Raw genomic sequence first — 14,821 nt, 5'->3', positions numbered from 1 at the left:
GCACCGGGGAAGGAAAACTATTGGGAGGGAATGCAAAAAGTATTGCGAGGGGAATGCAATAGTTCAGTCTAAAAATATTTCCCACCAAGACCTGGGGATTTGCAATTTGCAAACTGTTAAAGGTGCCATATGTTAGAATGTGGCCAAAAACGGTTACTACATTCAAATTCAAAATTAGGTTTCGTTTTTTGACGTAACTGGCAACCCGTGGTTGCTCAGCAGCTGAGACTCTACTGACTGCAATGATTGGTAGGTGGCACCACATGCTGATGATTTGCAGTCTGCAAAATATTTTTTTTTAATGCAAATACTTTGGCTGTACTGTTGTTGTTGGTGAGTTCAGTTTGTTATATGAACATTATTCCTGAGTCTCTGTGACATATTAGGAGGATTTTATGGCCAGTTGCTTTAGATCTATTACATAATGCAACTTTAACAATGTGTTTGTGATGTCTGTACTGTTGCCTCCTGTAAAATGCCTGTTTTTGTTTATTGTCAGTGTGACGGCTTCAGGGCTGGCCATGTTTGCTTCCCTTGTTGGTGGTTGTTCTGTTGTTTTGCCTTCTCTTTCTTCCAGGTGGGTGGAGCTGTAGCTGATTGATTGAGTGATGCAGTACACCTGAACACACCTCAGGAGGCTATTTAAGCAGACCTGCCACAGATGCTCTTCTTCTTCTTCCTCTGGCCTGCAGACTGACACATGACATGTGTTCATGTTTACTGAGACTATGTGTGGTCTCCCTTTTTGTCACGTCAGTTAGTAAGTTAGTCAGTAAATGCAGATTTTACACAAAGCTAATAATAATTTCCTGCATGAACATATTTCTTGTCATGACTGACTCAAACCTGCCATGACTGAAGACCACCTTCTGACACAACACTTATGCTGCTGCTGCTGCTAATGAAAACCTTAAGGCCACGACGAGGCAAAGAAACATCTGACTAACGGTTGTCCGTGACCAATGCGGAGACTTTGTAGCCATTTATGTGTCAGGTGAAACATAAAGAATAAACGCAAAGGGCACGGTGGAAAGCATCTGGGACATAAATAATGAAACATTTCGGTGTCACGCTGAGTTTAAAGAGAGTGAGGATAACAAAAGCGGTAGCGAAAAACCTTGGAACACTGCAGTTTTCAGATGATGCATCAAAGCTAACATCAAATACCTTTCACGGCTCGTATGAAGAAAGAACACAAAGGAAACCACAGATTGGAATTACCTTTAGGGAAGCAATATGAAAATGTATACTGTAATAACTGGGCAGTGTTTTCGACTTTGGAATAACTGAAAAGAAAAGGAACAAAAACATCCTGACAGAAGAGGCTGGCATATTCTAAAAAAATGACTCATTCTTTGTAATCAGATCTCATACAAAGGGGAAGTTTTCACTTCGTTTTTTTAATGTAAGAGAACAACAGCCAGGCGGGGAAATATTACACTGAAATGAGACCTCAAACCAATTCCCTTGGACAATGAAACACAGCGGGTTCCAAAACTGTGACCTTTGTAGTGAAAAAACCTACACCTCTCTTGCTTTTCCGGAGGGCCTGTTCCTTTTTCTGTGGTTAAAACCATCCGAGTGCAAAGAGACTGTGTAACTGTGATTTCACAATTGCCCACAAGCCTTAGCGAAACCGTATAATGTCCACTTTCAAAAGGACAGTCAGGACATTATATGGTTATACTATCGCGCTATGAAACCAATAATCTCTCCAAACGCATGGTGAGGACCACCTTGAGAGTCACTTTTCCAAATATTGGAAGTGAAAATACTTTCCATTTGTCTAATCTAAATAAGGGTGGAATTGATTAATCGGACCAGTGCGTCTGCTAGCCCTTTTTGTTTGAACGATAAAAGTCTCATATACAGTATGTGGCACTGAAGCTACGCTGCAGGCAAGTTGAGAGTGAGAACTGAAGCCTTCTGTATCCACCGAGCAAGTAAGAATTTGCAGCGTAAACTCATTGCGACGGTCTTTTCGTGAAGCGGAAAGACTGCTGAGAAAGAAGCTGCCGATAGCGACCAAATGACACTGGTGGGCGCCTCATTTATCAAATGTTTAAGACATTTTACACACACACACACACACACATCTGCTGGGCCTGCTCAGATGCCATGAGATGAGAGGAGCACTCAATAGCTTGGGTCTACCTGATGGAAAGCCTGAGAGGCCAGGCAGGAACAGATGGACCGAGGGACGGCAGGATATGGGGAAAGAGGGAGTAAAAGGGACGGAATGAAGGGAGAGAGCATCGACAGTCAGGGACCACCATCAGTGCTGCCCACACCAGACTACACCCACCACCACCACCACCCTCGTGCCCTCAACCCCATCCCACCAAGTTCACTTGCAGCGACGTGATTCTCTCTGCTTGTAATGAATCTGCAATTTGCGCACATATGTACGGCACCTAAGATGGTTGTACTTTGGGATCTGTTTAAACCTGATGGAAACATTTACAAACAAGTGACCACACAGAGTCTTCAATCTGCCCATTAACCTCTTACTTGCCTTTGGGGGGGATTTTGCTATTCTCTATTATAGGGCTCAGAAAGGACCTGCAGGAGCGGCAACATGGAGGAAGTGGGAATAGTCCTTTTCAAAGCCGACTACAGAGGCAATTAGCCAAGCACTAACAGGACTGAGCTATGGTCACTTCCATCCTTGTCTTTTTTCTTTTTTGAGAGAAGAAAAGACGTGGTCAAAGTGAAGAGAGAGATCTGAGACCTTTGAACAACCACTTCTTAGCTTCCCCCGAGTCGGGATTTAAAGACTTACTGTGCCGAAAACATCTGGGAAGTCATCGCTCTCCAAAGTGAACATCTAATCTGGTTCCTGCGTTTCCAGTCAGGAGCAGTGCAAGCCTGTGTTGCTCTATTTATCTTCCCGGAGCTGGTGTCATTGTACTGTGTGTGTATTTGTATTTGTATGCATCAGGCATTGAGTATGGTGTAAACAGTTACAGGACACTTTGTCTTTCTCAGCTTGTGCAACGGGGTAACATGTCTCGTGCCACTACGCCAGGGGAGCCCTGGGGGACTTCACTTACTCATGCCATGTGTATACTTTAGCCAAACAAGGCCTAAGGACACTCCAGGGTGGTACAGGAGGAGGGAGGGAGGGCTGAGGAAGCTGAAGGCGAGGTAGTGTGGTCTGATGGTTGAAGGCAGTGATTTAGAGGCTGTTGATACCGGGCAGACGGCCCAGGCTCAGTCACTGACTCACTGTGGATGACGCTGCATAAGTCACTACACTTAAAATGTCCTCATGTGTTTATATCTGTTCAAGTGGAAATCAGGCGCACTCATACAGCTGGAAATTGCTACTGGATCGGATTTTCTGGTTTCTCTCTCACTTTACCCTGAAGCTTTCATAAACAGATGGCAGGGGCTCATTAAGCTGTTGTCAAGACTATTAATGACATTGTGAACACTTTTCCGAGCTCCGTGTGCCTCGGGGCCGTACAATTGCCAACGCTGGGCCATTAAAGAAGGTGTGAGAGTAACACAATGCTGCTGTGTGCTGCAAGGTCAGGGATGGATGCCATGAAAGAAAAGTACACACATGGTTGAACAGCTGTTAGCAGCGAGCTGACATTAATGATTTCATGTTAGAGAAGAATGGCATAATGTGTGTGATTTTGGCACTGGGGAAGTGACTAGTTTGGCTGCGATGACCATACATTTCTGCGCTGGATACACTTACCATGTGCATGGTGCTGCAGGAGGTTAATCCATATTTTAGAACTATGTATGTAGATCACTACTACAATATATATGCACGCAAAAACAGGTAATATAGCACACTCTAATGCATTTTAACACGTCAAGAAGGGGATCTGATTTCACTGTGACAGCCCATGATCACTTGTTAATCACAACCGTACCCGTTGCACCAAGTATAAATACAGCTGCATTTAATTTGCAGGTATTTCATAACAAATCCTTTTTTTGTGCGTGTGATGGTGGCACTCGTCGGCTTCAAGAGCAACGAAGTTTGCATAGCAACATCTATAAAGGCTGGGTCATACTTACCGCGTTCCGCCGAGATCCACTTCACCTGTCTGCTTGTGTACCCACGGTTCTGTTCATATCTCTGCACTTGCTTACTCAATCTGCCCATTCCATTCCAGTGGCGGTGACGTAAAACACTCTTAGAAATAAGGGTTCCAAAAGGGTCCTTCTACAAGGTGCTGAGGTTCTACCTGGAACCATTTGCTTCTGAAAAAATCCTTTCCCGAAGAAAGGGTTTTTCAAGGGTTCTTGGTAACACTAATGGTTCCAATAAGAACCATTTTGATCCAGAGAACCCTTTAAAACCCATTTCCAAAGGGTTTTTAAAGGGTTCTTGGTGGAACCCTCCAAAAGGGTTCCAAGTGGAACATTTATAAAAAGTTCTACCTGGAGCCAAAAAGGGTTCTCCTATGAGGACAATCCGAAGAACCTTATATGGTTCGCTACTTTTATTTCTAAGCGTGCAGGAGGTTGCCCTCTTTTGTATGTCCTTGTAGTTCTTTAAAAGTTGTACATGTGCGGGTACCAGCGGACCTCCTCACTTCATCTCAAGCTGGTTTCCGTGGCGACTGTCTAACTCTTGTCTCCTTTGACCAAACACAATAGAACAGGGACCTGGACTGTTACGTGCGCTACATGGGTCTTGCTCAGTCGGCAGGTTGTTCCGGAGTGTACAGGAAATGGATGGATGACAAAACCCAGGCGTCAGACAAATACGCTTCTTTGTATTTGTGTAGTTAATCTGTTTTGTGTACTTGTGTTGGCCTACTGTTGCTTTCTGTACCTGTCTTGAGACAATTAAATAAGCATCCTTGCTGTGATTCATAGGTTTACGTCTTGAAATTTACCGCGGATGTTCATTAATATACACTGTATAATAAATAAATAAATAAAACACTCAGGGACATATTTAGGTGAGGTGTGAGGTAGTGGTTTTGTAATGGAAAAGAAAAAAAAGCCTAAAAACAAAATGAAAGAGTTCTGTCATCAGTCTTGTTGCGTATGCACATGATTGCAGCGTTGTCACGAAATAAACAATAACAGAAACGGAACGACTTGGAGAGCAGAGTCGGCTTTGAACATCTCCGTTTGGGAAAACAGCGGAGGCAGCAGCGAGGGCTCTCAGACCTCCAGACTCATGTTGTTGATCCTTATGTGGTCACACAAAAACCTAACCATCATCCTCTGGGATATCCTCTCACAGGGTCAGACGCTGAGTGCATAGAAATTTCCCCACTGACCGTGCAGAAAAAGAAACGGGCAACGCTTATGGTTTTCCTTTTCTGGGAATTACATTTTATTTAGATCAATTCGGAGTTACACAACCTCATCCTACGAAGCCAAAGAAGCTAAAATATATTGAGTAAATAAATGTTTATTGTCGTTTTTGTTATTTCTTTATGTGTACGTGTGTGTGTGTGTCTGCTCTGTGTTTGTGCTTCACTATGTCAGCTTCGGTCTGTTCGACTGCAATTCCCTCTAATGGTCTATCTATCCGAGCAGATGTTCTCTCCTCGACTCCACAGCTGCATCCCACATGTGTTCACACTGTTTCGACAACACCAGTTCTATTCCTTCTCTCTGCTCGGAGCTCAAGTGTTGGTGGCGGCGGCGGAAGATTCCTTCTCTGCACATGGTCCTGCTTCTTCCCTCCTTTCACAACACACTGTACCACAGTAGCACTTTGGCTATACTTGGTCCTGAATGTCTTCAGTCGGGTAACGTAAGGAATGTAGAGGGTGGGGAGGGGGGGGTGGGTCAGATCTGGCAGCGTCTGCCATGGCTTCATAGCACACAGTCATTTCCATAATTGCCCACAATCAAAACCAACCCCTCCTGGATTCCACCCGCTCCAGATTCCTGTAGATAAGCTACGCCGGGGCTGTGGTGAGTGCCGGAGACCCCCAAGTAAGAACAGGTGCCGCTAACATTGTAACTGATTTCAGATTTTCCTGAGTATCCAAAAAAAAAAAAAAAAAAAAAAAAGCCCCGGGGGGCAGTGGTGGTTGTTGTTTCCTTGTTAATTGTTGGACATTCCCTTTAAGATCGCTATCAAGCGACGTGTCCGTCAGGGGAGAATGAGAAATAGTTTGTCATTGTTTGTTTGTTTATTTATCAGTCGTCAAATAAAGACGCTCAACGCCGGTGTGTGTCGGGGGGGAAAAAAATTGATGATGGTGCCAGTTTTATAATATAATATCTGTAAGGATTTACATGATTGAAGCATTTGGGGAAACAAAGCCAAAGGGGTTTTCCCTGTGTTTGTTTATAAACATGGATGTTTTTTTCCATGTTTTTCCATGCATGGGATACTTTTCATGCACATACACTCACTGGCCACTTTAATAGGTACGCCTGTTGGACTGCTTGATATCGAACCAAGCAGCAACTCATTGCATTTTGGCATGTAAACATGGACAAGATGATCCACAGAGCATCAAAATGTGGAAGAAAGGTGACATGGGTGACTTTGTTGCCAGATCGGCTCATCTGAGTAGTTCAGATACTCCAGATTTACAGGGATTTTCACACACAACCATCTTGAAAAATATCTGAAAAAGAGAAGAAAATCAAGTTGTGCTCTGTGTGAAAATACCTTGGTGATGCCAGGGGTCAGAGGAGGCTGGTTTGCAACAGTAACTACTTCCACTCTTTAAGTTGCACAGGACGATCACAGGATGTACATCAAACCTCAAACTACAGCAGCAGCAGAACAGACGACCACACTTGGTCCTGAAAGCAAAAGTTTCCATGGGCTACTGTTGTTATTTGCAGTTACCATCAACATAACTGTTTGTTTACATCCTCAATTTCAGAGTGAAGAAGATTTTTTTTTTCTTCCTCCCAGTATATCAACACAGTCATGGCTTTTCCCTGTTCAGCCTCTCCCTCTCTCTCTCTCTCTCTCTCTCTCTCTCTCTCTCTCTCTGCAGGCTTTGCCAGGTAATCGCTTACCTCGACGTGGACGCGACTGCGGCCACGGGCGCGCGCTCCCGCGGTACTCATACGTCACCGTGCTCGCTCCTCTTCTCGCGCGCTGGTTAAAAAGAAGGAGGAAAGAGCACGGGAAAACATGTGAGCGACTCTGAGGACTTAAGTGAGAGGCAACTTTTTATTTTCTTATATGTTTTGATGCGCAAACCGCCGCGCTGTGCGCCAAAGGAATTACATCTACGTCACGGGTCTCTTTCTCTCTCTTTTTTTTTGTTTTGTTTGCAGTATACACAGTGTTTTTCTTCTTTTTTTTGTTAACTTTTTGAGTGTTTCAGGACCATTTGTGTTATTGTTTGGCTTTAATTTTTTTTTCACTCCATAATCTGAATCAACTTTAATTTATTTTAACCACATTTTTTTTATAGTAGTGATTTTCAGTTAAGGACACCTGCTCTGAAAAACTGCACATTTGCACTTATTGCTGTGCTTTTGCACACATTAAAGAAAAAATAATTGCATATATTACAAGGTTTTGGAGAAAAGAAGAGCATATTTTTTGTGAGGGGGTTTTTGTGTGTTTTTTTTTTTTTTGCTGATTTATTTTTTATGATTTTTATACATAAACACATCCACAAACTATGAAGCATTTGCAATTCGTGCTCGTCCTGGCCATCGCGGTCAACGTGTGGGAATGTGGGGACGCAAAGTTCGGGGAGCGAGGAGAAATTGGCCCCAGGAGGAGACGATGTTACGACGGAAGCTTGCCCAAGCGGCTCAAGAAGAGGGAGAGAAAAGTGCTGCTTGACGGCAGTGGCAGCAGCAGCAGCGGCGGGAGCGGCGGCGGCGGCGGCGGCTCCAGCAGCAGCAGCGCAGATGTTTGCCACAGGTTGTACCCCCGTGTGTCCTGCTGTCCCACCAGGAGAGCCGCCTATCAGATCCTGCACCGCAGGGACGCCAGGGTGAGTTCATCATGTTCACCCAGCACAATGGTTTTCCTCTCTTTTTTTTGAAAGGAAGATGCTGTGTTTTTCAACTGCTAAGTCCCCTTTATGGGGTTGCATTTACAGCCCCGTGTGTATTGTCATTCTGGGTGAGTGGATTTGGTGATGACCAGGAGGGGGGTAAATATGGCCCCGGGCTGTGTTGCATTCCTCTGATTGTACCCTGGAAAACACGTGTTACAGGGAAATACTGTATCTGTATGTGCGTATCCAGATGTAAGTGGCTGCGCGGATACTGTAGGTTCGCTCAATTTATTCCAGGGTCATGAGTTTCACTGTCTAAAGTGTTTAATATGACCTTAATATTCTTCTGTACGTTCATGTTTTAATGCGTGTTGATTTTTCCGTTTGTGCCATAAAAGTTAAGCTCTATGGTTTATCGAAGTGCCCACTTTACGCACGGGCTTTACGCGCGGCGTGTCCCGTGCGCTTCAGCGTTACCATGGTAATCACTCTCCGATTATAGTAAGTCTCACTACACTCCGCCACAAGTGTCAGGAGAAATGAGTTCTATCTATAAAAGTAGGAAACTCGGTTGTGTCGCTTTTTTTTATTTTGAACTGCGAGCTGATTTTCGTTTTTGGGATAGGGGAATCTGTTCGCTAAAGGAGGAAAACGTCTCTAACTTGAGCTTCTCTGGAGATTTGATATCATCGAGTGTTAAATTGTCGTGTACGATCAGGGTTGAAGCCTCTGCTCGGAGTTAAAAGACAGGAAGGAGGAGAAAAAACAACAACACAATAAACGACTGTATGTGTCAAACTTGTTGCGGATTCCGTTGGATCCTCACCGGGCCATTCTCATGTTAAACCAGCTCCTCTGATCATTCAGTGGCTGCTGGGTGGTATCTCACAAAAAAAAAAAAAAAGAAGCCATATTGCATCATTTAATTTGCTCAAGTCATGCAAATAAAAGCGGGGGGTGAAAGTGAGTGGGACAAACTCGACTTCTCCTCCTCCCCACTACACTGCCCACACACGGAGCCCTTTCTGATTATGGCAAAAGAATAACAACAACACCATTGTGTTTGTTGGTTTCGCTAATGGGAGAAGCTGGAGAACATCAACCCCCCCCCCCCCCCCCCCCCCCCCACACACACACACACACACACACACACACACACTCATCACCCCCTGTCCAAGTGTGAATGCCTTTGAGAGGGTGTGTGTCCTTCACTATATCCTCCTGCCAACTAACTTACACCTATTCCCTGAGGACAAGTGCTTTGTTGAGGCTTTAGTGTTGCCTGCAGTAGTGCTCAAACCCCCCCCATCCACCACCACCACCAACCCCCAGTCTCTCTACCCATATGAGGTCTGCAGTGTGTCACAGATTTCTTGCGATTTAAAGACAAGTGATTTTTATCAAACGTGGCATTCTGCATTCGTGTGTTTTGTCACTGATATTTTGCTGACAAAAGCCATTGAGAAAGACGCGATCACGTAAAGGCTTTTCTTTCTTATGAAGCTGTATCCATCCAGTTTGTCTGATAACGACTAAGTCGTAGTTGTTGGAATATCAGTTTTTGCATCAGGCATGAAAAGGTGCACGTCTTCCCCTAAGTAACCATCCGCCTGTTTTCATGTGTGCATTAATGGAAAAACCCAAATGGAACCTCAACTATAGCATAAAAGCTTAATTGCTAGATATTCAGCGAATAAAATATGATGTTTTAGAAAACACTTGCCGGGAATTGTGACTGCAGCTTCTGCATGAAGTGGTGAAAAGGGAAATATTCACTGCTACGGAAAAATAGCGGAAATGGCAGATTGGAAGACGTGCATGTGTATTACTTGACAAATATTAAATGGAAGCAACAATAAAACCCATGTATCAACAGCTACATCGTCAAAAACTGCTAAACATTTGAATGAAAATCAGCATCTGATGTGTCCTGGGTATGAGTCCATCAATGACATTTTAATTTGCTTATGCCATTTAGGTCTCCATGTTTCTCCTTATGGTTTAGTAGTTGACCTGCGTTACCTTAGCAAAAGCACAACAGCTGAGCCTCATTGCCACTTTCTCCCCACGTTTGAGGAACATGCTCGCCGGGATTAAGCAAAAAAAAAGACAACAAACAAAGGTCTACTTGTTCAGGTTTGGATGATGGCAACGTTGGAGCCCGTCCCAGCAGCATATGGACACAGGGCATGGCTGAGTGAACACAAATGCTACTCTCCATTCTGTGTGCCGCCATGCCAGCCCATGGCACACAGAATCAATGGGCAATTTAGAGCAGGAGGGCAGGCATGCCCACAACACTACATGTGCCATGAGTGTGTAGGGCATGGAGAAAGAAAAACACAGCACACAGGGTCGAAGCCAGCCGGGAGCTCCCTTTTGTTAGTTTGATCAAATGTAACGCAATTATACGTTTTGATTTGGGCTTTATGGATGGAAACTCCTCAGTTCTGTCCTTCTTTACGCTGTCTCTTTTGATTGATGTCAGTTATATTAACAAGTAGACGCTCAGGGTTTTTTAGCCAGAGGTTCTGCCACCTGTTGAGTAAACACAGGTCTGTGCAACTTCAACTTTTACTCGGTCCCAGTTTGTTCTACAATCAGAGCAAAGTGTAAGTTGTCCATATGTTGGCCTTGGGTCCGCTGGTGTAATTGACTTCGACAGACTGCTAATTTGTTGATGCCAGAGTGGGAATGATGTGTCTGTCTATCTCTAAATTGGTGTTTACACACGGACCTCACACAGAGCAAAGCACTACCAGCCAGCCTGCCTGACTGCCCGACTGCCCATGCTGCACAACTCTTGACCTAAAACAGATTACATTGTGTTTTATTACAGCTAATTTGTTATGTAAATAATCCTGCTAATTTCTTTTGGATTAACTCTTTGTGTACTTTCGTGTAATGATCCCAAGTCGGCCTCCGCGGCTTGTATTTGGGCTTCATTCATTTCATGCCCTGAGATCTGTCAGACATGGGAATCGTCATTTTTACTTCAGCTGTTCAGCCGAAAGAGCGAACGAGGCGTCTTTGTTTCGGTATTTTGTCAGGTGAACAGAGTGAATAGAATGATGTGGAGAACATAGCAGATATGCTGTAATGACATGATGTGGATTCCAAGTAAGTGTTTCAATGAGAACAGATGACATCCTACCTGTAAAGACTTGAAATGCTTTCGCAGAATTAATGGTGGTTTGTTCCTCATGCTTCACTCTAGATGATGACGCTACATGGTTCAACACAATACGAACCAATTACATTGTTAAAGGTGCATTATGTAATAAATCTAAAGCAACTGGCCATAAAATCCTCCTAATATGTCACAGAGACTCAGGAATAATGTTTATATAACTGAACTCACCAACAACAACAGTACAGCCAAGATGTTTGCATTAAAACATTTTTTTTGCAGACTGCAAATCATGTTTATGTTTTGAAATCATGTTTTGGCATGTGGCACCGTCTACCAATCATTGCAGTCAGTAGAGTCTCAGCTGCCGAGCAACCAACGGGTTGCCAGTTACGTCAAAAAACGCAACCTAAAAGACCTCTGTATTTTGAATTTGAATGTAGTAACTGTTTTTGGCCACATTCTTACATATGGCACCTTTAAATATGCCAATGCAACTGCTTGTCAAGATAATGAAGAATATAAGCAAACTGTTTGTTATGAAGTGTGACATAAGGTGTTGGACAGTAGAAAAGTTATGTCACATTATAGTAACAGGGTGTTGTGAACATGCAGTGCTTTCCGAAATGTTGCTGCTGTTCTGTCTGTGAGAGTCGTTTTTGTGTTGCGCTGAAGTCCTCTCCGTCTGTGTGGTACCTGGTGCGCGATTGGCTAAGTTCGAGCCGTTAAACGGAAAAGTCTGGTGAGGCCTAGAAAGTGCGAAAGCATCTGTTTTTTATTAGTTGGAACAATGCAAACATTTAATTGAAACCATTAATGTTGCACATTATACCAGATTTACCGTGTAAATACTCAGCGACTGACATTATAGCTGCCTATAAAACACTTTGTTGGAGAGAATCAGGTTGTTAAGGAATGTAATAAAACAAATGTTTGAAAACACCCCCCTCCAAACCAAAGTTCCCTTCCTTCGTAGTGTAATGCTAATATTTCCAAATGACGCCTTGTGTTTGAGGTAAAAAGTTAACAGTCCACCCATTTTAATAATCAGCCCTCGTTGCGTGTGGTCTCCAGATTTTCTCCACCAACAACACAGAATGTGGACGTCTCCTGGAGGAGATCAAGTGCGCTCGCTGCTCCCCCAACGCCCAGGTGTTGTTCCACTCCTCGGACACGGATAAGATGCCACACAGGGAGCCAGACCTGCCGCAGCTCTGCCAGGACTTCTGCCGCGAGTTCTACTACACCTGCAGGGGACACATACCAGGTAATTACACAGATAATAATAATCGGGGGATGTGACGTTAATTACACCTCCCGTGCTGTTACCTGGCGATATATACAATCAAACATATACACATGAAGAGAGTGATAGTAGACGTAGTGTATAGTGTTTTGGACTCAGTGCCACCTCTGATTGTGATGAATTAAAAATTCACACCAGTCCTCATTTCTCATTGAGACTCAGGCCGCACATGTCCGAGTGGCAGATTTTTGGACTGGATTTTTGGTGCGTCAGTAGTCTGGTCTGTGAATATTTATTTATCCAACTCTTACCTCATCTGACCTCACCTCCATTTGTTGCTGAGCTCGTCTCAGCCGTTTGCTTACGCGCTTGCCTTGCTCTCTGCTTTACTGTTGCACTTTTAATGCATCAGTAAAAAATAACCTCGCTTGCACGAAGCCAGTTTGCTGATTAGTCTGGAGACTGATGCAGCAATTTAGTTTTTCTTGCAAACCGCAGAGAGACATTTTGTGCTTTTTTTTTTTTTATGATGCAGTTTCAATCTAAATGAGTTTATGGCACTCAGGAGATTACATTTTGAACAGGTTTGAGGCATTTCCTGAAGGTGAAGGCGTTAACAAAAACTTGTCAGGTGTAATAACAAAAGCAGGTAATATATTAGAAAAACTATCTTGAGCATAACTACTTTATAACCTGGGGATGATTCTTTCTTAGGGGTGCAAACTCACTCTACACTCTTAGAAATAAAAATGCTAAGTAGAACCATATAAGGTTCTTCGGCTTGTCCTGATAGGAGAACCCTTTTGGAGGGTTCCAAAAAGAACCCTTTTAAAACCCGTAGAACTTCAGAAGGACCCTTTTGGAACCCTTATTTCTAAGAGTGTAAGGTAGATAGAGGTACGTGCACGCACACACGCACGTCTCCCGTTACCTTGAAACGGTGTATTCAACCACACGGAGAATGTGCAGAGAATGAGCGCCGTTTTTATAAAGGTTCCACCTGGAGCCCTTTTGGAGGGTTCCACCAAGAACCCTTTTAAAACCCTTTATTCAGGAAAGGAGTTTTAAAGGGTTCTCTGGATCAAAATGGTTCTTCGGGAAAGGGTTTTTGAGAAGCAAATGGTTCCAGGTAGAACCTCAGCCCTTGTAGAAGGACCCTTTTGGAACCCTTATTTCTAAGAGTGTAGCTGTGGTGTAGACGTGACTCTCCAGCACTCAAACTTCCTCATACACATGACACTTAAAACTTGTGTTTCATTCTCTGCCACTAACCTCAAATGCAAACTCAATAAGAGCATATCTAAATCAAAAATCAAATGTTTAATCCATGAGCCACAGACAGACAAATACAGGCAAAAAAAAAACAGACAACCTCCTTGACAGATCAACAGAGCATGAACAAAAAAAATAATACAACAGTTATTCTTGTGGATATGTTAGTGTTAAATGATAGGAACCATCATTTCCCCCCCCCCCCCCGAAAGCATCTGGTCCTTAGAAGAATTTCTTTTGAAGGGATGCAAGATCACAGGTACCTGTGTCTTCAGAGTGCATACCAAACATGATCAAACACTCTTTTTTTTCGACTGTCTCTTCTCCTCAAGCCATGTCTTCTTCCAATCTCTGTCGCCACGGAGCTGATTAGATCGGCTGAGATTCGTAAAAACAGTTTCAAACACATTTTGCCTGCAACCCGCTTCCACACGGTGGGTGTGCTGAAGTCAAATATATCAAACGCATACATTCCACCTGAGTCCACCCAGGTCTGCATCTAATGGCCCCGGCTGGCCTATCATGTACAACACTGGAACTCCAGAGAGGAGAGAGAGGGAAGAAGAAGAAGAAGAAGACTGGAATTACATTACAATTTCATAAGCTGACAGACATATGGGCTCAGAGACTCAAACCAAAAAAGCTCAGGAGAGGAATCCAGAGAAGAACGCCCCCCCCCTTCACTGTCGTGCTCCTCCCCGCTCACCCCCCCGCCCGCCCTCCACAGATCAGCATATGTGGTGACGAATGACACATTTATTTTTCTACAAAGGTTGTGTGTATGTAAAACTGCTGAAGTGCATCAAGATGTCAAGTACTTAGGGTGGGCCACCCAGGTTGCCTTGGAAGATAACCAGATGGAAGTATAACTTTAGCGCTGGGGAGCCAGGAATATGGACAGAGTTCTGTCTCTCTCTCTCTCTTTCTCTCTCTCTTTCTCTCTCTCCTCCACCTTCAGCTTTTAGCCCCGTCTTTTCTTTTGCATGCTCTCTCTCCCGTTTTCCTGTTTGTTTGCATATGCAAAAAAAAAAAAAACACGTTAGAATGAAAATATATTCTTTAAAGACTTGTGAATCTTGATGTCAACGTAACCACACGCACACAAACAGAACAACGTGTCCTTAATTCTCTGCAAATTGAATTAAGTCAGCCTTAAAGACTGAAAATGAAACAGTAGCCTTTACATCATCCATACCTGTCATGCTCAAACTTCCCCCTGGCCCTAAGACGTTTTACTGCCTTGAGTCCTCCCACCTT

At 43.7% G+C, this 14,821-nt stretch overlaps 1 protein-coding gene across 1 annotated transcript in view; it reads left to right on the top strand.

Moving 5' to 3' along the window:
• Positions 1-7,589: 7,589 nt before the first annotated feature.
• hhip (hedgehog interacting protein) overlaps positions 7,590-14,821 on the top strand; it is a gene marked incomplete at both ends in the record, with an annotated part of 50,031 nt that continues 42,799 nt past the window's right edge. The window contains 2 exon segments of the mRNA XM_083909372.1: positions 7,590-7,910; positions 12,121-12,313. Of these exon segments, the coding sequence (XP_083765498.1) occupies positions 7,590-7,910; positions 12,121-12,313 (514 nt within the window).

Source organism: Microchirus variegatus (assembly GCF_963457635.1).
Source record: "Microchirus variegatus genome assembly, chromosome: 23".
Classification (NCBI taxonomy): domain Eukaryota; kingdom Metazoa; phylum Chordata; class Actinopteri; order Pleuronectiformes; family Soleidae; genus Microchirus; species Microchirus variegatus.
The sequence above is the reverse complement of the archived record's forward strand: the minus strand, read 5'-3'. Positions and strand labels throughout refer to the sequence as shown.